The sequence below is a fragment of the Ursus arctos genome, unplaced genomic scaffold, assembly GCF_023065955.2.
Source record: "Ursus arctos isolate Adak ecotype North America unplaced genomic scaffold, UrsArc2.0 scaffold_22, whole genome shotgun sequence".
Lineage (NCBI taxonomy): Eukaryota > Metazoa > Chordata > Mammalia > Carnivora > Ursidae > Ursus > Ursus arctos.
In genome coordinates, this window is record NW_026622897.1 from 7,983,314 (window position 1) to 8,007,521 (window position 24,208).

At 39.1% G+C, this 24,208-nt stretch overlaps 1 protein-coding gene across 1 annotated transcript; it reads left to right on the forward strand.

The window, feature by feature from the left end:
* The first annotated feature begins 1,354 nt into the window (after window positions 1-1,354).
* On the forward strand, window positions 1,355-22,984 carry HOATZ (HOATZ cilia and flagella associated protein). Its single transcript, XM_057316895.1, has 5 exons — window positions 1,355-1,580; window positions 2,626-2,696; window positions 19,836-19,895; window positions 20,501-20,553; window positions 22,813-22,984. Exons 1-5 carry the CDS (start codon window positions 1,355-1,357, stop codon window positions 22,868-22,870), a joined length of 468 nt encoding a protein of 155 aa, XP_057172878.1. The 3' UTR covers window positions 22,871-22,984.
* The last annotated feature ends 1,224 nt before the right edge of the window (window positions 22,985-24,208 follow it).

Sequence of the window (24,208 nt, forward strand, 5' to 3'; positions counted from 1 at the left end):
CGTATGGGGCACCAACTTGGGACTGCAGTGCGTGATGGAAGTAAACCTTGTTTTCTGTGAGTCTAGTTACTAGGCAGTGTAGTTAGCTGATTGCTAATAGTACCAATCACTAACCACACGGCCAGGTAAAAAGATTTGGGAATCATCCAAATGAGTCGTCTGTGCACATCAGTGTGTTTGGGGGAAGGTGGGGTTCGGAAATGCTCCAATATTACCCATTGCCTATTAATAGCTTATCCAAGAGAAAGCTCAGTATTTTAGCAGCTAAATACACAATGTATAATTTATATGTCTTTATAATTTATCAATTCAGGCTCTTAACCAAAAAAATTTTAGATATATTGGGAAATAGGATTTTTTCCCTTCACTGATCTATGTCATTGTATAGACTTGCAATTATCAACTTTTGAACTGTCTGTGAGACTGTATTAATATTTTGAAAGAATAAAGTGCCATAAGGTCGTAAGTTGTGGTTATTACCTTTCCTGACTTGGCTTTATGATGTGCATCTCAATTCCTGCCACGGTAATTACAACTTGGCTATGGCTAAAATGGTTAGATTGTTCCTAGATTAACGAAATCTCCCAGGAAAGTTACTCAGATTTATTAATATTTTTATAAGAATACATTTAACATTTTTCATAATTTATTTTTCAGGAAGGGACTGAGTCCACACATCAAATGAAGTCCTTCTTTTAAGTGATCATTTAGGACTGTTGCAGTGCAGGCAGCTTTTAGTGGGACTGATTAGTAAATGCACTTAGAATCTAAATTCAGCTTCTTCCATGAGATTTAAAGGATGGGGCAGAGGGGGAATATGTGCAGCAAAAACTTTATACACAGATATTTCCCCGGTTCGGGGCTCTGGCTCCCATAGACTAGGGTGTTAGCTGCCCTATTGAATTCTTCAACCACACTATCCACACAGGGCGAGCTGAGCTGTGGCAATCTGGTGTGGAAGGAGAGGTGGGTTGGGGTGGTAGGGCTAAGAATGAAAAGCTTTATTTAGATATATAGATACATTTGGGGGGAAGGAAGCTGGGAGGGGCGGTGGGTTGAAGGCTGACTGAGGTGGTGAGAGAGCTCAAGTACTGATCCTGACTCCCAACAGGACAAGAACCACCCCAAACCCGATGTTTGACTCTTCCTATCTCGACGCCAAGGCTTCGACCGGTCCCGAAGCCTGTGATACCGCAGAAGTGGGCTTCAGATAGCCCACAGGCACGCGCTGGAGCCCAGCCTCTCTCCGGGGAATCGAAGGGCTGCTGGAGGTGGTGGTGGCCAGCTCGACGGTTCTCCGCAGGGCGGGGCCGCGGGAAGAGTGAGGCAACGCAGAGAAGCGTCCTGAGCTGCCATGGAAACGGGGGCTGGCGGAAGGCTTCCCAGCCACAAGGAGTCGGTTGAAATTTGCCCCCAGGGATTACTGGTGTTCACCGGGACTTCGGCACAGGACGCCAACCTGGCCAAGCAGTTCTGGATCGCGGCCTCGATGTATCCTACTAACGAATCTCAGCTGGTGCTGTCCCGAGGTAGCAGTCAGCGCCTGCCGGTGGCCCGGCCCTCCAGGCGCGGTCCGCCCGGTGAGTAGCTGCCTCAGGCCGCCATCAACAGCCAACCTCTGCAAGACACCAGAGCCGCTCCCACAAGCAACCGCCCCATCTAGTTCTAAAATAAGAACCTTTCCTTTCAAAGGTCTAAACACCCTATACAAACAGGGGTTTTTTTGTTTTGTTTTGTTTTTAACTTCTCAGCAGTCCTTCCACCCGGAAAGCGTCAGCGGTGTATGTGTTACATCTAAAACCACATCGGAAAGTATCCCTGAGGTTACGGCATCTGTTGGGCTAAACAGTATAGAATAATCTGGGGGGAACGTTATACGTTGACTGAAAGGGTGTGAAGGGTGGTTGTTTACATATCCAAGTTCAAACATGAAAGCCTCGGAGAAAGTTGAAAGCAGAATCAATGTTAGGAACCAAGTCCCCAGACCTGTAAAACCTTAGTAAGCCTGAGATATGGAAACTGTTATTATGCAATTTTTATAGGTGTAGAAAGCTTAAATATCTTCAATGCTGTGGTCTTTCCAATAGTTTCGTCACTTCCCTTTTGTATATTTTCGAGAAAATTTACTTCCAGCCTTTTAGCCTTGAGAAAAACAGTACCAAGTCTTCAGCATTTCAACATCCTGATTCCTAGATCCTTCAGAAAATAGGTAACAAGGAGACATCTTTACACTTTGGCATAACTTTGTGAATTGCATCCCAAAACCCTGTCTCAGAAACCATCCTACTTATCCAGAGGAGAATGTCTAAATTCCCTTAACACATTGAATAGAAATGTAGAAATTGGAAACTCTTTTACTGCAAATATGTTTTCTTGAGAGACCTTTTCTTGTCTCTGGACTCAGGCTTACTCTTCTTCTAAAGAGATTAGAGGTTCCCTTCAGCCATAGCTAACGAATTCAGTCTCCAATAACTTATGAATCGGTTTGTAAAGTTTCAGGACAGTCGTTACTTGTGTTTACCTTCCTACTCTGTTACCTCTTAACATTTATCCCAGTTTATATCAACATTATTATAAAATCATGTTAAAATTATTTCGGATTGAATTTGACCTTATTTCCTTTAGAGACTACAGGTGTCACTGCTGAAACCATAAAGATTCAGGAATCTGAGGAGAAAAAAAAGTATCTCCAAAAGGTAAGCCAATATTTCAGAAGGTCATCTGATTTTCATTAGAAATTCATTATTTTCTAAATAATCCCAGTTATTATTTTAAACACATATATGTAAAATTTTTCTACTTCTGGTACATCAGCTTGAACAATTAGAGAAACTTTATTAGAATTTTAATTGAAAATTAAAAAATTCTATTAAATTTTGGCTATTCTCAGTCTCTGCAAAAGCCCAAGGATATACAGGAACAGGAGTGTCAGGGAAATGGGAGAAAACGAATTCACACACCTTACATCCAATAAAGCCCCCAACCATATACAATATTCTAAGAATGTTGTAGTAACTGGAAAAATCAAATAGAATTGACCAGCTAAATAAGTCAAAACTAAAAGATTGGAGGAATGAGTCTGTCATCGAGAACCATTTTGACTAAAGGTTGAAATTTAACAAATTAGCATAGTCAAAGCCACAGAACACATCTCTTTTTGGCAACGTCTCTTGTTTGCTTTTCATGACACGGGCACAGACATTAACTCTGCAATTAATACAATGATTTATAGGAACGTTTTGTTTGGTTAATGGATAAGTTCCATTCCCGTAACTGCTCTTGTACTATAAAAGCAAAGATAGAAGACTCACTTGGGCCTAATGTCTTTAATCATTGGATACTCTGGCAAACCCTGAACGACTGTCGGGAATTCTACACAGATCGCAGAGTAATGCATTTGTGTTTGCTGGTCACATTAATTCACTTTATAGACTATTGGTGATTCCTCCAAACAAATGAGGTGATTATAGTCAGCATTTTCTTCATTCTTGAGGATATTGGGCACTATGTATTTGTACTGGGACTTAATGGGTGGGATGGAGCCTAATTTTTAGTGAATTCAACTAAATCAACTTCCTCAGCACTTTGAAATTTCATTTTTGGAAGACATTAGAAATAAAAGACTAAAGACACACTATTGTCAATTCTCATCATGTTTTGTCAAACAGTTAAGATGATGTGAGTTACAAGTGGATGTTCTGCTAATGAGCTATTTATCAGTAGTCTTAGAACTGGCTTCCTTGCCTCGAGTTCTTCTATGTTAATTATTTAATTCTATAAATACTCATTGAGAAGTACCAAGCGTCAAGTACCATGCTAGATGCTGAGAATACAAAGGTAACGTGGTCCTTGATCGCAAGTTTAGAGTCTGGTGGGAGACAGCCAATTAAAGTCAAGAATTATGATACATCATTATGACAGACGCATATGCACACAATACTGCAGGAGCACATTGAAGAACATCAAAATGAAACTTAAGGAATCAAGAAATCTTCCCAAAGGAGCTGAGTTTCAAAGAACATATAGACTTGACTAGACAAAGACTATGCAAAGCCGTCCTCCACAGTGCACTAGTTTGCTTCCTAAAACCCAAGTCCAGTTATGCTTCTCTCCTTCTATATTAGGGTGCTAGGGCTGCAGTTACGAGATACCACGGCCTGGGTGGCATAAACAACAGAATTTTATCTTCTCCCAGTTCTGAAGGCTGAGAGTCTGAGATCAAGATGCCACCATAGTTGGTTTCTGATGAAACCTCTCTTCGTGGCCTGTGGATGGCCAGCTTCTCACTGGGTCCTCACATGGCACAGGGAGAGAACTCTGGTGTCTCTTCCTCTTCTTATAAGGACACTAATCTTATCATATTAAAACCCCACCTTTACGACCTCATTTAACCCTAATTACCCCCCTAAAAGCCCTATCTCAGAATACAGTTACACACAGAGTTGGGGCTTCAACATAGGAATGGCTGGGGCCATAATTCAACCTATCCACCTACCTTCATTTTTCCCTTGGCTCTCCATTTCTCCAGGATCAATTCCAAATCCTTCAGCACGGTATTTAAGTTTCTTTCCAATCTGCCCATAACCTGACTGACTCCTCCTACCACCTTTTTCCTTCCCCTGCACCCTTTCCCCTTCCCCAGTGCAGCCCACTCTGGACCATTGGTTCTCAACCACTAGGCTAGGGCACACTCTGGATCCTCCCCATATGTGCTATCGAAGCAGTGAGTGGATAAAATAGTTTTTGCTGAATCTAAATATACACATTATTCTGTGTTATCTGCCAAATTGTACATTAAGTCGAGTGGGTCCTGCAATGCAGTAAAGAAGAAGATTCTGTTTGTTGAGAGTAGAAGAAGCCCAACAAAACAGCAAGCCAGCAGGAAAGAAACAGAATGTCACTGAAGGTATGCCTTGTGAGTACATAGGAGAGCTTAGTCAGTACTGATAGTAGAATGCTGTTCAGACATGCTGTGGTACAAAAGGCAAGAGAATCCTGCAAGAACTGAGTGCTGCTACAGATATCCTCAGATATTATTGTCCTGTGATAGTCATAAGAGCCAATTTAGTTTGCGTGTACCATGTGCTATAAACTTACATATCTCAACTCATATTCTCCTTAAAATAGCCTCCTGATGATTCTCCCCATTTAAATCAAACCAGCCTAAATGATTTTCCAGTTCCCACAAGTGGCAAGTGGCAGAGCCAAGATTCAAAGCTCTATTCTAACTCCAAAGCCCATGAGACTCATCGTATTATAATGACTGCCGGCCATGGCACTATTCGGGTCTGCTGCCAGATAACCAAAAATATAAAACTGTAGTAGGAATAAAACAAGTATGAGAAACACTGTTCCCAGACCTGTGAGACTATAAGCTCTTTCTTCAACCTGAAGAAATGCTTCAACCCGTACCTGAAATGCTCTTCCCCATTTGCCTTCAAGGCCCAGCTCAAATGCCAACTTCTCTGGGCCAGGAGAGGTGACCTAGAGACTAAGAGAATGAAGAGCTTCCTCCTGCGCGCTCCTCCAGCAAGTCCCCTCCGTCTCTCTGGTCGCATTCGTGTCTGTCTCTGGTCTGTGTCACGGGCCGCTCTGCATGCTTCCGCCTTTCCTGCCAGATGACAGGCACCTTGGTGGAGTGGATTCAAAAACAAAGCAAGTCTGGAAGTCTGACTCTGCCACTTACTATTTGTATGACCTCGAACAACCTCTTTAACTCTGTGAGGCTCAGCTTCCTCAGATATAAAAGGAGGAATGTAAAAAAAAACTTGGCAGAGTTGATGTAAGTTACATGCAGCCACAGTTTGCCTTTAACAAAGGTAAATTCTCTTCTCCTCCATGAGGATGGAGATCATTTTTTTAATGCTTAAGCCCAGTGTCTTCCTGGTTATTGGAACTCAATATATATTTGTAGATTGAATAAATGCATAATTGAATGAATTAATGAGCGAACATATGCTCTATACAATGATAATTCCATTTTGTTTTGCCTTTCCGACATGTATCCATCTGGCAAATTTTTCTAGGCTGATAATTTTTGCAAGAATACTCCCCAAAGCTAATCTGCTTGCAAGTTGGCTTGAGGAGCATGTTAGCACATCACTTCTCAGTTTTACTTTTATCTCATGGGTCTCTGTGTTGTGGGAGGAAATGTGACTCCCTGTAATTATGAAAACGTAGAGTCCATTTTTAGGTACTACTGTTTTTCTAGGTCTGTAGCACTCTACCTGCCCTGCTGCCCTCACCATTCTAGAATTTTCAATGGCAGAAAGTAAGTGGCGGTGGGAGGTTCTTTTTAGCTAATAGAAAATTTACAATGCTCTATTCAATTTCAGAGAATCTTCTACATATTTTGGACATACACATTGATAAGTAAATACCTCGTATGATTTTCATCTTAAAATGGGAAAAAGTATTTCCCATCAATTCTCCTAAAGGTTTTTCTTCTACTTTTTCTTAAAACTAATGAAAAATCTAAAAATTCCTTTTCCATATGTCTTAAAAGTACCTTCATAAAAACCTTTTTTCCCAATTGATACTGATTTTTTGGTTGTTGAACTTTTTTCCAACTGTAATGTTATCCTCCGTTTTGGAATGTATTCCAGGTATACATTATAAATGCTTTTGGTTAGTGGACAAAATGCTATTAATCACAACTACTATTTCTTTGATGGATATCCATGGCAGAAAATCAAAAACAGTTGAGTCTGTCAAGATTAAATGGCTTACTCTGTCCATAAAGGAAACCTTATAGCACTATGCTAGACTATTATTCTTCCTTTGAGAGTTCTAAAGTAGTCTGAAAACATTATAATAAATGAATAGTCAGCTACTTTTTTGAAATCATAAAACTAATTTACTTTTTAGTTTTGCCACCTTTAAGAAAGCTCTTTAGGTGATTATCTCTTTATGAAAAGAATTATAAATAATTCATTTGCTGGGAGAAGGAAGAAGAGATCAGAGCAGTATTTTAAGGCATATATAGATGGCATATTGGAGACATCCATCTGGAATCAAAGTTCTGACATGAATGCATACAAACTAAAGATCTTTACAAGAAATTATGCAATCTACCAAACAACATCCCTGATATACTCTTTATTGGGAATGGGGTTTTAATCCATCCTATCACACAACCTGGGCAAGCAAGACTGACTATAGTGTAAGTCTTCCTCAAAAGTGAGCTTGCTCTACGGCACTTCCATGACCCAGAAGAAGTCGTGCTATGAGAAGATTCTTAAAGGAGAATCTAAGAAGCTTTACAGTACTTTTAGTTACTGATTTATGAAACAAAATGAAAGTGGAAAACTTTAATGTTATTCTCCATTATCCTACACATTCAAAGAAATAAGAGGGATACTCAGACTCATTATAAGTCAGTTTCATAGAGCCAAAGCAAAGAGGTAGGAAATTTCCTCAGTGTCATTGCCAGGATGTTCAGATAAAAGAAAATCCTCTTTGGTGTCAAATTGATCAGAATTGGCTTCCCAGACAAACCTAGATTTTCTCAGTAACAGTGTTATCTCGCATTTTTTTTTTTTTAGTTTTGCTATGGTCTTATGCAATATTAACAAAGTTCCTTTTCCTCCATAAAGTAAATACCATTAGGAGACGGTAGGTTTCTCCTTCACCAACAAAAGATAGTCATTTAAATTCCTGTTGTTCCTAATTTGTCAAAGAATTCAAGTGAAAGAATCATAAAAATAGAGTGTGCATTTACAGTAACAAGCAAATATTTGGTAGCAAATGATAATTAGATTATATAAATACGAATTACTCTTATGTTATCTATAGTACACTTTGTTTTCAAACATTATTCAAACTCAAGAAACATTTTCATTGATAGATGAGGTTCCCCTCTTAATCTTCTTTGTAACTTCTACAGTCCATGAAAACATACTTGGGGAAAGGGATCAAATAGATGAGATTTGGGATCATATAGGCGAATTCATTGCCCAAGACAGACCCAGCCCCAGAGTTGGACAAGTCCCCAAAGCATCTTTTTCTTTCTTTTTTCCAGAGATTTATGCACTTTATGTTCTATATACATTCATCTTAAGAACAGAATAAAAACATTTTAAACCCTAAGATACAGCTGGTCAAGAACCCATACTAATTATCTCCTTGTAAAACATGATTAAATGAAACCATTGAATGAAGAATGAAGCCCAAAAGGATTGTGTATGTTTTAAAATTAATGACAAAAAAATAAATAAAAAATAAAATAAAATTAATGACAAGACAGTAGTGGAAATACGGTCCACAGGTCACAGAACAAAGTCATAGCCAATGAGCATTGTATGTTCTCCAAAGGAATTGATAGCAAGAAAAGGCAACAGAGAAATGTAAGGTCATGGTGCAAAGGTTCAACAGCCTGTAAGAGAAATCTTGCCATGGAAATTAGAATACAACTGTGGAAAATCAGGCAGGACCACTATCCCAGAATGTCTGGGCTACTAGGCAAAACAAGAAATTGAACAGCAGGGGACAAGATTATTTTCCATATACTAGAACTTTGATACAAGAGAGAGGTTTGGCTATAAAAAAGAAAGTGAAGTCCTAGAAGCATAAATCCTCCCCCCTAACAATGACATTGCTAAACAGTTGTGTTATTCCCTTACTGCCATTACCCAGAAAACTATTTTAAAGCCATTAATATACAAGATAAAAGTTGACCTGGGGTAATTTTTCTTGGCCAAGCCAAAAAAATGCTCAAAAATCAATTTGGCTCAGTTGATGAAGTGTCTGACTCTTGATTTCAGCTCAGGTCAGGATCTCAGGGTCGTGAGAGCAAGCCCTGCATCAGGCTCCACGCTGAACATGGAGCCTGCTTAGGATTCTCTCTCTCCCTCTCCCTCTGCCCTTCCCACTCATATGCTCGCTCGCTCTCTTTCTCTATCTCAAAAAAATAAATCAATCTACAGTTGACTCTATTAGATAAACAAATAAAGGTGTATTTTCATTGTTACTGTAATTTGGTAATTTATTAGAAAAAATTTACCTGTTATTTAGGATAGTTTATCTAAATCTTGAAATTTTATTATAAAGGATATATTTTTAGAGCACTGAATAACTAAAAACAGAAAAAAGGTCATTTTTAATGGTGGTTATAATGCTTTATATATTATCTTTGCATTCTGTAGAGTTTATGACCATAAATGCTGCCCGTAGACATCATGTAAACACTTGGTTCAGGGACAGACACTAGCCTATAATATGAGGTTGAATTGGACTTTGTGTAGGTCTTACTCCATACAGGTAAGGCTCTACACTGAAATATAGGGTCATGCGGGGCCAAGCTGAATGTTTGCCCAAAGCAGCTGAAAACTCTGTAGCCTTAAAAGAGATGTAGGCAGGGTGCCTGGGTGGCTCAGTTGGTTAAGCATCTGCCTTCAGCTCAGGTCATGATCTCAGGGTCCTGGGATTGAGCCCCACGTCAGGCTCCCACTCCGCAGAGAGTCTGCTTCTCCCTCTCCCTCTGCCCCTCCCCCTGCTCATGCTCTCTGTCTCTGTCTCTCTCCTCTCTCACAAATAAATAAATAAAATCTCAAAAAAAAAAAAAAAAAAAAGAGATGTAGGCAAGTTCAGGCTTAAAGCTGAAGGGACAATGCTAAGGTCAGGCAAGAAGGGCCAAGCAAAGCCACATAGTAAAATAAATCATAAGGGAAAAGTTAGGAGAGTCTGATTTGGAAGAATTGGGCAAGATTTATTCAACGAATATTTATTGAGTACCTCTATGTACCTGGCACTAGAGTCCAATGGTGGAGTCAACATGTTTTAAAGATACAAACTCTATCCTTATTTGAAACTTGCCGTCTAGTCAGGGAGAGAGAGATTTGTGAAAGAATTATATGTGATGTTAGGACAACATTTAATAGGGCAGTATTGATCCAATGAAGGGAACAGGAAGGATTTCTGTTGAAGGAGGAGTGGGCATTCATTAGGCCAGAAGCAGGAGTGGAGGGAGCAATGGGAGAGCATTCCAGACAGCAGAGGCAGCGTGGCAGAGATCCTATGCTTCAAAAGCCATAGGGCCTTTCAGAAGCTGAATGGCCAGCGAGGTAATGCAAAGGGTAGGCCATGGTAAGAACAGTAAGAAGCCGCTGAAGGGTTTTACATTGGGGGTCGATAATATTGGATTTATTTGGAAAGGTCAGGAGACTATAAGATGGAGAATGGTTTCCACTAAGAGATGTATGACGGAGCGAAGAATGGTTTGAAAGTGGCCAGAGCGGAAGGGGGCAAACCAGAGAGCAGACCATTGCAGTCATCCAGCTGAGGGGCGAGGATAAGCTTGGGTTAGGAAAAAGTGGATTAGAGAATTAGGAAGTAAAATAACTAAGGCTTAAACTCTATATTGGATACGAAAGGTGAGGCCGAGCAAGCTATCAAAGATAACCCCTAGTTCTCTGGATTGCACGACAGGTCCCACCGTCTGACACAAGGGACACTGGATAAAGGTCAGGTGTTGCATTGGTGTTAGGGGTTTTGTTTTGTTTTGTTTTGTTTTGTTTTGTTTTGTTTTGTTTTGTTGGAAAGCAGAGGGTTAAAAACTCAGCTGGGACTTAACGTTTGGGGTGCCTTGGAGATGAGCTGGTGGAGCTGTCAGATAGGTGTGAAACCCTCGGGGAAGTAGGGCCAGAATGAGGTTTGGGAGTCCCCCACCCCCTCCTTCTTACAGCCTAATGGGCAAGACAGGAGAGACACACCTGAAAAGAGGAGGTCAGTGCTATTAACCCATTAGGTTATCTGTATGCATCGATATGATGAAAACCTTAGGGACTCAGTAGTTATTTGTTTGTGGAAGATAAGCCTTGGTAATTAGACTGAATCATCAATAATATATCATTCAATCGTATATACTCTATTGAATTTTAAAATGTAATGTTCATTTTATGCTCCTATTCTTCTCAACATTAAAATTCAAAACTCACTTATTGCTTTTTTAAAAATAAGTGCCTTTTAAAGCAACATTAATCAGTTTAAAATCACTTTCACTTTCATGCACTTATTTTGTGCAAATGTTTTAAAACCCGAGCTATACTCTTCAGGTAATTATTGTTGGTTTCTATTAAAATATGTGTACAGAACTAAGAAAAAATATGTAGCAGAACCAAGAAAAATATATTTTTTTATTCTTCACAAGGGATAAGTTAATATTTTATTGAAATCTATATTTAAGAAAAATTGTATTGACTCCCCCTTATGTAATGACGGATATGTTTTTCTCATTTTAGTAAGCTGTCATTTTTAAATGAAAATTATATATGTCAGAGCTGGGCCTTGAGCCAGGATCAATCTTTCCAGGAGGTATGGAAAGGTGCTTAGATATGCATCTTTTTCCTGCCAGTCAGCATTCTCTCTCTAGTCAATAATCCTCTGGCATCCTCCATCCACTCTCATAGATTGCTGCTGCTAGGTTTACCTCTGAAAGTTCATGCTGGAGAAAGCCTTTTCACTGGTTATTCAGGCTATCTTTTAAGGTATATAGTAGATCATTTGAAATCCGACGGTTCTGTATCTTACTATACTATATGGAAATTGTGGAATCTACATAGCAGATTTCAATTAATAGGCACGGGGAATGGCAGTAAAGTTAGAGAGGAAATTATCATTGAAGCGTTATCAAAATCAGCAAGCCGGCAGGTACATACTGCCTTTTGGAATCAAGCCCAGATGTGAGACTTTTTATTGATGATGCATAATTTTACCTAAAGCCAATGATAATTCTCACCTTCCTCAAGTTGGCACGTGTAATGTGGAAGAGAAATGGAACCTTCTGAGGACTACATCTGTCGACTAAGAACTGAAATTCCCTAGTGCTCCTATTGGACTCCTAATCATAGGCATAGAATTAAAAATTAAATTTAGGAGCCTCAAGAAAAAAAAATCAGATAACGTTCTTAACCTCTGTTAAACCATAGAGCCTTGGCTCTGCCTAGATAATATTCTAAATTTGGAACGTAATTCTCATTTAATAGTTAACTTCTCATCAAAAAATTCTATCATATATTTAATTTATACTAAATAAGATCTTAGAAAGCTCAAAAAAAAAAAAAAGAGAGAGAAGCCTCATCAGTTTAAAAGTACTACTATTGGGGCACCTGGGTGGCCCAGTTGGTTAAGTGTCCGACTCTTGGTCTCAGCTCAGGTCTTGATCTCAGGGTCATAATTTCAAGCCCCGCATTGGGCTCCGTGCTGAACATGGAGCCTACTTGAAAAAAAAAATACTATTATAATTCAACTATTCTTTACCGTTTAACACACTTTTGGCAAAATGCTACATGATACCAAAAAATAAACAAACTTTGATCAAAACTGACCTCAAGCTCCCCACTCTGTGTATTCGCATAATATCATTTTCTACTAGAATATAATATTTTCTGAGAGTTGACTATACTTGTCTTATTCACCATGGCTAATCCTAATTATTAATTCTTCATTTTCAAAATGAAGATTAAATGAAGAAACCACCTGTCACTCTGTGTGTGTGTGTGTGTGTGTGTGTGTGTGTGTAAGTGTTCCAAAATCTCGAGGATGTGTTTGAAGGGGTCTAGCAAAAGAAGCATGGGATATGGAGTCAAACCAACAGTATTGGGAATGAGTCTGAATCCTTGGTCCTGCCAGTTAAGTGACCTGAGAAAAGTGGTTAATTTTTATGTGGTTGAGCTCTTTCCATCTGTAAAGCAGTGATAATAATAACACCCACTTCACTGTGTCATGAGGATTAAATGAGTAATCCCTCACACAGGGCCTGTTACCCAGCAGTTACTCAATGAAAGTTTGTTTTCTCTTCTCTGCTCCCTTTTGGTTTTCTTTTAACCCATAATGGAAAGATAAAATTGTAGCGGGTATAAAATAAGCTTTAGTATTAAATGAAATGCTTTGATAAAGGAGTAAAATGATGATAATATAGATTATGAAATGATGTAGACACAAAAGGTACAATCCCCCAGATTTCCACATCCTGATTGAAAGACACAATCACGATTGGCTTGTCCGTAGTGTTAAGGAGATTTCATAGTATTTCCCCGTAATCCTATTTTTATTTATCACCTGCAAAAATAAAAAAATAAAAATTTAATAAAAATAAAAATTAAAAAATATATATACATCTATATATATAGATATATATATCACTGAAAATATATTTTGAAATTTCAACTATGGAAGAAAAATGCATGGGCAGAGTTAGGTAACCCTTCAGGTAAATAAAAGGTACTTAAATTTATCGTAATGCCACTCTCTGTGCAAGTCATGATGAAGTTCTGGATCAGTAGTTCCCAACCAAAACCCTATCAGAAATCAACTGGGAAAGGACTATTTTCAACTATACAGACCGTTTGCAACAGTTCCTAGAAACCGAGACAAAGACTCTAGTACAGAAACCAAGGCTCTATCAGAGGTGATGAACAGCAACAGCGATTAGACCCAGTTCAGCCCGAGGCAAACCCAACCGATGAGCTACATGGTGGCTAAAATGAGAGTCACCATTACAATTAAAATAACAAATACGACCCTAAACTGAATAAGTAGCATAGGTTTGGTTTCCTTGTTTATTTTTTTGTGTTTTAGATGGATGAGCCTGTTATTTCTTGAGTTAGTTTGCTAAGTTATTTTTCCCTAGAATATTGTCCATTTCATCTATATTTCCAAATGTATTGCCTAAAGGATTCAGTGTTTTTTAATCATCTTTTTAATCTCTGTTGTAGCTCTAGTTATTACTCCTTTTCATTTCTAATTATTTGTATTTCTTCTTAATAATTATGCCAAATGATTATCTATTTTAATAGTCTTCAAAAAACCAATACTCAGCTTTATTATTCTCCATCATATTTTTGGCTTCTGTGGTACTAGTTACTGATTTTTATTAATTCTTCCTTCAATATTGGATTTTATTGTCCTTCTACCTTCCTTCTCTTTTTAGCTTGTTTCTTAATTTTCCATTTTATCTCTTTTCTAAGGTATTTACAGCTATAAATATCCCTCAAAATACTGTTTTAGCTGCATCTCACAAGCCATATAGTATTTTCATTATTATTCCATTTTTAAGTATTTCTAAATTTCTACTTTGATTTCTAATTTGCCCCAAGAATTATTCAGAAGTATGCTTTTTAATTTCCAAATGTATGAAGTCTTCTTAAGACATTTGGTTTCTTATTTCTAAATTATATTGCAGTCAGAAACATAGTTCCTGTTTTCTACTAAACCAAGTTTAAACAGAGTCACCTTTATGTCAATATCCTCAGTATGATGCCATCCAACTATCCTACCCTTTATATTCCTGTTCCCCAAAACACACATCTTGTCCCAGGCAAGCCAGGCTTGTCATCATCTTTAAGCATCTTTCTGCTCATTCCTATTTCCATGTCTCCATTTATTTTTAACTAGACTGCTATCTTCTTTCCATCACTGAGCACGCTTTTTGTGTTATGAGCATTAAGTTAGCCCGCTGCTTTTCTAGCTGCCTTTCTCCCTTTGGTGCATGAGTTTAAATCCTTAGATTGCTTATTTTGGAGGTCCTTTAATGTTCTTCTGAAATTTCTACAGGTTTTAAAATTATAAACTTATATTAGGCACGCCTGGGTGGCTCAGTCGTTGAGCGTCTGCCTTTGGCTCAGGACGTGATCCCAGAGTCCTGGGATCGAGCCCCACATCAGGATCCTCCGCTGGGAGCCTGCTTCTTCCTCTCCCACTCCCCCTGCTGTGTTCTCTCTCTCACTGGCTGTCTCTCTCTCCATCAAATTAATAAATAAAATCTTTAAAAAAATAAAATAAAATTATAAACTTATATTAAGATTTAGTTGCAGCAGTGGATGTGTTTAAATATTTTTATGTGCTTTTTTTCATTTTCTGATATTTGTGCCACCACCATATATTGCATTTATAGTCAATGGAAAGAATTCATATTTTTTTAAATTTCCATGTGAATTAATATATTTCCTCCAGTATTTTTTAGTCTATTTTCTTCGTGTTTATTTTCCTTTCAGACCATCTGTTCCTCTCATTATGTAATAATAATATTTTGAGAACTAACTACATAGCACATACACTATAAGTCCTTTACTCCCATTCTTATTTAATCCTCAGAACAACTCTGAGAAGTACCATAATTGCCCCTGTTTAATACATGAAGAAGCTGAGGCTGAAACATGTAAGTGACTTTTTCAAAGTTACATAGCTAAAATATAGTAAAGACAGTTTGAATCTGGGTCCATCTGACAATGAACCAAGGTGCTTCCATACTTTTCTACCATGCTAGTTCCAAGAATGTCTAGATTCTCTGAGCATTGGGATGGTTGCCAGGTGATTAGGCGAAGAATGGGTTTTGAAATCAATACTCTTCTAAGACAGTCTTAGGATTAAATCCAGTAGTTCAGCTTATACTGTGGTAGTCAAGAGAAAATTTCTTTTGGTAATGTAGATAAGTAATCAGAGGAATAGACACATATGCTATTTCTGATTAATGTTTCACTCAAAAAATTTCAGTCATAAGCCAAAGAAGAAATGGAGTTTTCGTTTAAGAACCAGGTCTTGTGAAGAAAGACTTTCTTTTAAAGTCTAGTGTTTTTTAAGAGTTTCTTTAATATCTGAAGATTACCTATGGAGAACGTCTATAATACACTGGAGAATTTGTGGACAGAGGAATTTGCATTGCATAATCAAGGGCAAATAATCTCTTGGGCATCCCTCCTTGTCTCCCCCTTTCTTCCACCCAGCTCTCTTCACCAGCTCACCTGTAGGCCAGAGGTGGAGTCATGTATCCTCCACACCTGTCCACAGAGGGTGGGCAATCTGTCCTTCTCTTCTTTTTTTTCCCCACTCATCCCCATTTTGAAAGCATTGGAAGAAACATTAAAAACCATTTTTAACTATTTACTGTATGCCATGCACTATGTAAGCAGTTTTTGCATGATGTCCAGTTTCCACAACAACCTTCCTTAGAAATGAGAAAGCCAAGGCTCAGAAAGTGGCTCTCTGATTTCCTCTGGATCATAAACCTCTAACCTGTGGGTTAGTGATTACAGTTAGAGGGAAGAAAGGAGGAACCAGGAGGGATAGTGAAGGTATTATTTGCCATTAATCATACAGCAGAATTGAGATTCAAACCCAGATGTTTAGCAACCCAAGTCATTTGGCTCTGAAAAGCCAAAAAGAGAGAACTAAGCAATTTAATTCTTGATGTGACACTAAAATCATTAACCATCAATGAGATATTAAATGTATATATTATCATATCCTAATTTCCTGGAATCAATTTTTATTCCACAATATATTTTTCCAAGAATAGTATATAAATAATATTAATTAAATATATAAATATATAAGAAAATATTATGTTAAAATATTATAAATTCTGATCTCCCTATATTATTTTAAGAATTAATAAATTTAATGACTAAAATGCCTTATAAATATAATATTCCACTAATGAACACAACCAAAATGCTGCAATTAGAAATGATTATTTTTTTAAAGGTTTATTTATTTATTTGTCAGAGAGAGAGAGAGAGGACAAGCAGGGAGAGCAGCAGAGGGAGAGAGAGAAGCAGACTCAATGCAGGACTTGATCCCAGGACCCTGAGATCATGATCTGAGCCGAAGGCAGACGCTTCACCCACGGAGCCACCCAGGTGCCCCTAGAAATGATTATTCTTTTGTTGTTATAAAGTTACAAGTAAATTATTTATCCCTACTAATAGGGTAAATTGTAAGGATTTTCTCTTACCGCTGAATTTATCTGTTATCAAGGCAGAGACTTTATTAGAATAGTTGGCAGTGTTTTTGTTCTGATGACACTGTTGCTTACAGTAGTTTTCTTATTCATTCCCAGAAAACATGTCCAGGAAGCAGAAATCAAATCATATTTGAAAGCTTTGTTTCTCGTGCATTATATTATAAAACTGATTTGGTACTAAAATCCATTATAATAAAAAAGGACCTGAAATCAAAAGAAAAAAATGCATTTGTTTTTTACCATAAAATCTGTTTGAGTAATTTTTTACCAAGAAAGGAAGGGCAGGGGAGGAGATGAGAACTGTTCCTTCCCCCACCCTTAAAAACAAATTCTATAATGGGAGGCTGTGGTCAGGTGGCACAGGCCGTGAGAACTCACTCTACACCATGAAGCGGGTGCCCCAGCGCTGGCCAAACTCCGGACTCTGTGACTGGTGTGACTGTCCTACCGTGAACATGCATGTGGCCTGGACCAATCATAGAATAAACACCTCTCTCTTTTTAAGACAAATGAATTTTTAATTTTACTATTATTTTAGATCTCGTAACTACATACATGTCTATTTGTATATGAGAAGCATTATGACAGTCTAACCTGCCTATGGCTACCCAGTAGTTAACACACAAAATAATCACGTAGTTTTGTTCATGAGGATTTTAAGAACTATCCATTGTTTAATTTCACTTTCTTAAACGTTTTTCTTTTTCTTTCTTTCTTTCTTTTTTTTTTTTTTTGCTTAGGCTAATAGTTGTGTATTAGTGCAATGATTTCATTCAGACATTATGACTCGATCAATTCAGTTCCACAAAAATTCATTGAATATCATCTGCAAGGCACTGCTGAGCTCTGAGGAAGGATAAGATGAATAGACTGAAAGAGTCATGTTAGCAGCTATGAGATAAAACAAGGACAGTAAGATCAATACCTTAATAAAGGTATCAAGTGCTATGTAATCCCAGCACGGGAGCAGTAATTCCAGCTGAGTACGTGCAGAATGGAAAAGCCGGAAAAGAACCCGACCTTGAATACCTACACTGAAAACATCCCAAGTCCTTATCTACAGACAGTATTTTATTCAGTCCCTCGCAAGTACACAGGTATTATGAAATTTAGCTTCGTGTTTACAAGTACCCCAGATTCGTTTTCTTTCAATGACTGTGGCATATGAGGCCTAAAGCTCAAGTAAAAGTAGAAATCCTGTCCCAACATAAAAACGGCATAGGCTTATAAAGGCGAGATTCATACGGCATGAACAAAATGAGGCGAAGCCGAGGCACAGGTGTACCTGCCCCAGGTGCTGATCGCTCGGCCCTGCTCGGGCTCCTCCGCCCCAGTGTCTCTGTGGACGCCCGAGGTTCGTAGCTTCCCCTGCGGGGCTCTGGGCTGAGGGCTCCTCCCGAGGAACCACTCAGCCATGCAGCAGCCTCCAGCGCCTTGTGCACCCTGTCTCCGCTGCCTCAGAAGCTTTCATCCCCATCCTGGCTCTACTGCCATCTGGGGACTACGGCTTGGAGGAACAAGTGTGTCTCCTCTGGGCCAACTTTGAGTCTCCCCGTAGATACATACACACCCTAGTCCGAATTAAGGGTCTCTTTTCAGGCCTCTGATCGCACCCTATACGAACCACATCGTAGCATATTTGCAACTCTTCTCTGTAATGACCTTGCAGGCGGAACTGCGTTGTTCAGCCCCTAGCACGGTAATGGTACATCACAGGTGCTCTTTATGGATTGAAATGTGTCTCCCTTTAAAAAAGATACATTGAAGTCCTAAACCCCAGTTCCTCAGGATGTGACCTTATTTGGAAATAGAGTCGCTGTCGATGGAATTAGGTAAGTTATTACTGGAGTAGGGAGGGTATCCTAATAAGACAGCCACCAGACGGCAGAGACTCAGGGAGAAAGCCATGTGCCTACACAGGCAGGCGAGTTTGGAGTGACAGTTGCCAGCAAGGAGCGACACAGATTGCCAGCCACACCAGAGGCTAGGCGGAGGCAAGGGAGAATTCCTTGTCACGGTCCAATTGGCCCTGCCGACACCTTGACTTTGGACTTCTAGTGACCAGAATCTTGAGGCAATAAATACCTGGTGTTTTAAGCTGGCCAGTTTATGGTGCTTTGTCACATAAAAGCCCTAGGAAAACAGGGCCGTGCTCAACAAATTTGAATGGGTGGGTGACTTTGAATTTTTACCTATGACAAGTCTGCATCTATTCTGTTATTTCTTGCCTCTAGCCCTGATCTAAACAGAGTTTCTTTCATTTTATTTGGCAACTTGAAGGTACAAATTTTATTTGTCTGATTCTCAGGTCTTTCTTTTGTTCTCAAATAGCTGCAGGTGCGATTTTCTACCTGGATGTCTCCGAAACGGAACATAACTAGGTTTTATGAAAGAATTTTTGTATCTATATTTGCCCCTTTTTTATAGTCTGTATCTTGATAAATCTTCATGCCTACACTAAATTCGTTGTTACACTTAGGAAAATTTCCCTGAGAGTCTGCATGTCTCAAAATTAAAGGCAGAGGAGACATGAGGGACTGAGACTCCATTTGTAAGCTATAAGAGTCTTGTCGTGGGCTTAGGTTGTGGCATGCTGTATGAGTTTGCTGGTCTCAACTATTCAATGGCAACTGAGTGGGGTGGACAGTAGCTGGGGCTTTGTGGTCAAACAGAGCTGGGATCAACCACAGTTCTGCCACCTAATGGCCTGGAAGTTTTTCGACCTTCGTTTCCTCCTTTGTAAAATGGGGTAATAGTAATGTCACTGCTGAGTTATTATAAGAAAATAGTGGCATAAGGTACATAAAGTTCTCAGCATAATTCATGTAAAGTCTTAATAAAAGTTATTATTAGATTATTAGATGGGCACCAAAAAACACCCTTCCATTAGTATCAAAATCACATCATTTTGTAAAGTAGCGTCCTCTGAAACGGACTGCATTACAAACGGAAAGTATGAATCTATCATGGAAAACGCGTTTTTAAAAATCGTACCAAATAATTCCAGAAGGAAAATGCAAAAAAATCTACCCTTTACAGACAAAAGCATTATTATTGAGTCAAAAAACTCACCCACTTTTTTTTCCCCTTTAAACAGGCTAAAAAGAGGGATGAGATTCTCCAACTTTTAAGAAAACAAAGAGAAGAAAGGATCTCGGTAAGACTGATAGGCGTTCAGGTCAATCTATCTGGGGAGAGGGGACTATGGCAAATTCTCAGAGGTTTTATGGATTGTCCCTATAAATCTAAACACTCATAGTCCAGAGCCTTCGATCTCCTGGTGTGGGGGCAGGATATAGACACCAGGCAGTTTGGTCATCCTTGAGGCATCAGAGTTCTCCGGAGTGTGCAGCTCTGCTGGGACAGAAATGAGGTGGCGGTGTCAGCAGGCTGTCGTCGTCCCGTGTGGGAAAGCTGTGGGGTACTCACACAGGCTACTACAGTGCTCCTCTTTGTTTTACAATGATTGATCCTGCTTAGGGCATACAAAAGCAAATGCTAAATGAAGAGAAACATAATAAAAATAGTAAAACAAATCATAGCACCCTATAAATGTACAGGTGTACAAACACCTGCTCTCCTGTGAACCCCAAATACCCTTCATCTGGAATATTTCTAAGCCCGGTGTCTCCAGATTTAAGAAGCTAGTCTGTATAAACTCTGTGATAATTCGACCTTAGGTTTTTTTTCAAGTAAGGAAATGTCAGTCAGTGCAAGAAGTAAAAATTGTCCTTTCTGAGTTCCATTTTGTTTTGTTTTTAGAAAGAACTGGTTTCCCTTCCTTATAAGCCAAAGGCCAAAGTACACAAACCAAAGTAAGTTTACTTCTGCCAAATATGTTCTAACCTTTCTAGTTCCCCCCATGGAAAAGCACTTTTTTTTCGTACTCCCTCTGCCTCTTACCCTCAAATCTTCTAAAACCCCACGCACTGTATTTACAGATTTCTTGCCTTGAATAAACCTTCTCCTCATCTACATTGAAGACTGTGTACCCACTTGCATATCTGTGCAGTAGGCCAGCGTAAAATGGTCAAACGTGACAGCAGATCAAGCCTGAATCTTTGTACACACTCCCTTCCCCTCCTTCCCCATTCTGGGCTACGTATTCACCTGCCAACATGGCCTCTCAGCTCCACTCTGTCCTCCTCACACCTCGCTCCCTTATCTGTAGCACTCAGCAGGTCTTTTAGATTACCGGCTCCCATACCATCCCTAAGGTTGCTAAACTTCGGTTCAGGTAGCAAGGGCTGTAGCCTCACAGTGAGGGGTTAATAGTCTTATTCCTGGAATAATGTTAGAGCAGGAAGGAGGCACTTGGTCCCGAAGAGTTTTAAGGAAACCACCTATACCAGTTAATCATTCAAGAAGCCCTAAGAAAAAGAATCTCTCCATTTTTCATATTATGACTGAAAACCAATGTGGCTAACTCAACATTAAATTGATAAATATATATGTTTGCATGCTGTATTCAGGAAAGAACACTTCGTAAGAGAATTTAGATTCTTATCTCTCTGGTATTGAGGCTGACTCCCTTTAATGTTATCAAAGTAATACTCTTAAAAAATAAGTATATCCACAGTAATTTTTAAAAGTTTTAAAAGAAATGAAAAGATCACTTAATCACCTGGCTGTGTTGTCTACATAACACTCACCAGTTTAATTTCTTGCGTTTTCGTCAGATGATTTGAATCAGCTTCTAAGGGTAGAGCAAAACTAGTCAATGGAAAGATGCGTTTATCTGATTCAAATAATGGCTGAAGACTGGTACTTACATAGCATCAGCGATGAGTCCGGGTGCCTTAGGTTTCTGGGCGTATTTTTATAGGAATGCTCAGAACATTCCTGGTATCACCCCTGTTGATTCACCTAAGAGTAAAACATTATTTCACAGCTTGAATGGATAATTCCTTCCGTGTTTGCCTAATTCCTTTGTATTCACTGTGCCCACTTTCCCTCCTCTGCCCTGAAGCCTTAGATTTCATTCCATTTCACTGGGACATCTTCCTTCTCTGAGTTACCATCTGTACCGTTCTTTCAGCAAATAACCATACGCTACTATGCAACCACATTTTATGATTACTCAACTCATTAACTCTTACATTACTTAACTCTTCATGTATTTTTCTGAGAGAGAGAGCAAGAGAGCGCACAAGTGGGGGGGGCAGCGAAGGAGAGAGAGAATCTTAAGCAGGCTCCATGCTCAGCACATAGCCCAACACGGGGCTCAATCTCACCACCCTGAGATCATGGCCTGAGCTGAAATCAAGACTCAGGCACTTAACCCACTGAGCCACCCAGGCGTCCCTCATGTATTTTTGACTTGTCCATCAACTATATTGCAAGCTCAATGAAAACGGGTCATCCAAAATGTCTAGCACACTGACTACCTGTAGGAATTCAGAAAATATTGGTAACAAAAATTTTAGTTCATAAAGTCATGTAGTTCAGTATTAGCTAATTTAGAAGGTGATGCTTTTATACTGTACGTTATAAACATTTTTTAATTTTTGAAATATTTTAGATACAATTGTAAAATACTTTTGTCCTCTTTTTCCTCCCTCCATCATTTCTTGTTTTCCCAACACCCCCTGCACACAGGAATACACACCTTTACCATCCTCCTCCAACAGATCTTCTTAGAATAATCCAGGTCCCCTTTTGTCAGAAAGAACTAGAAATAGAAAGGGTGTTTGCAGTAAGGTTTTAGTATCAATATGTTTATTGTCCACCACAGGAATACTTGCATTTTAGAAGAGGTCTGATTGGAAGGAAAGAAGGACCAATTGTTAATCCAAAGAAATCAATTATCAGTGATAATCAGAAGTGTGTCTCTCGGGTGAGCAAAATATATTTAGGGTAGGCGGTCTTTTCCCAAACCCTTCAAATCACTTCACAGCATAATGACCATTCCTCCCAGTTGTAAGTTTATACTTGGTTGCAAAATCTAATGCGTAGTCAGAATCCAAGACAGTAAATCTTTACTAGGGAAACTTTCAGAAGTTGTCTCCGTGCTGCATGGTGTTCACAACTACAGAATTCTGTGTCTTTAAACTGATTCATCTTACTGCCGACAGGAAAGTGATATCAGAGTCAGATAAGGAAGACCAAGAGGAGGTCAAAGCCTTGGACTAATGTGATCGACACATGGGAGAGGATGGCTCACTTAGATCTTGACTTTTGAAACGACCTTCTCTCATGTCAAGATCATTGGGATCACTTTGTTAAAACAAAGAAATAAAAGTTAAATATGCAGACTTCTAGGAATATTAGCAGTTATTGAACACTTGTGTCTACTTTACTTGGTGGATACTACCGTATTTGACGCCACACAATCATCACTCTCATCTAACACTTCTCAGACGTCTCTTTATCTTGTTTTCATTGGAAGGGTATGTCCAGAACTGCTACATTTGATCTATATCATGAATATCAGATAAGCAAGAAACAGGGGCTTTATATGCCCCAACTCGAGACCACTAGTAAAAAATCCTGAAAATGGTAAAGTCTTCTTGCTGTAAAAAAAAAAAAAAAAAAAAAATTATATATATATATATATATATAAAATCCATTTTCCAAAATTTGGTTTATTCAGTTTCTGGAACATGTCTGAAGTCAGAAATTAATGACTTCCTGTTCTGTAAAAAAGCTGGCTTAACATTCCTATACCTTACACACATGTGCACGATCCCATTGCCAACCTCCCTAATTTTCAAAGGTCATTCCCTTTGGTATATATTGGAAAAGAGAAGGTTAAGCATTTGTCCCTTCTGTGCTGTGTAACTGACAGGCTTACTCAGGGTTGTATGCTCTACTCCAGTGCTCTACTGAAGCTCCCAGCTCCACTGAGGACCACCGTTCACTTGGCTCTTGGCTCTTGGCCCCCACCTGCCACTCCTGGACATAACCCCCATCGGATGCAGCTCCCACCCACAGCACCCACAGAGGAGCGGATGACCCACTAGTCCAAACTTATCACATGGACAAACCAAATTGCAAGGGAGGCTGGAAAACAGTCTTTAAATGGAAGATCATCTGCCCAGTTAACATTCAGGACTCTCACTAAAAGAAGTGGAAAATGGATATTGGTGGATGACTAGTAGTTTCAGCCACAGCACCATTTGGAAGGTAGGCCTAGAAAAGGGAAATTTACAAAATTAGAAATTGGCAATCTCGTGTCAGCACTGTGAAGCATAACAGGCACGCTATCAGGGTGATATATTTGTCTGCCAGACAGATATCTCTCTCTTGTAGAGATGGATAGAACAAGCTATCAAAGCTTTAACTTTCAAACCCTATAACCAAGCCCCTTTGTTCTGACTCCATGCTCACTGGGAAATCTCTTGCCCAGAGATAGGATGTGTGCTCAACAGATTAACGCAAACCTCGGTTTGCTTGATGATATTTCTCAATGTATAAATACATTAGTCTCTTAAATTGGGTTTGGGCTTGTCAAACTAAGGATGGGAACCT

Excerpts from the sequence above, each read along its gene's own strand:
- HOATZ (XM_057316895.1), top strand. The coding sequence starts at position 1,355 with ATGGAAACGGGGGCTGGCGGAAGGCTTCCCAGCCACAAGGAGTCGGTT. Across the intron at positions 2,697-19,835 it reads AAAAAAAGTATCTCCAAAAG|GCTAAAAAGAGGGATGAGAT; the intron begins GTAAGCCAATAT and ends CCCTTTAAACAG. Across the intron at positions 19,896-20,500 it reads AAAGAGAAGAAAGGATCTCG|AAAGAACTGGTTTCCCTTCC; the intron begins GTAAGACTGATA and ends TTTTGTTTTTAG.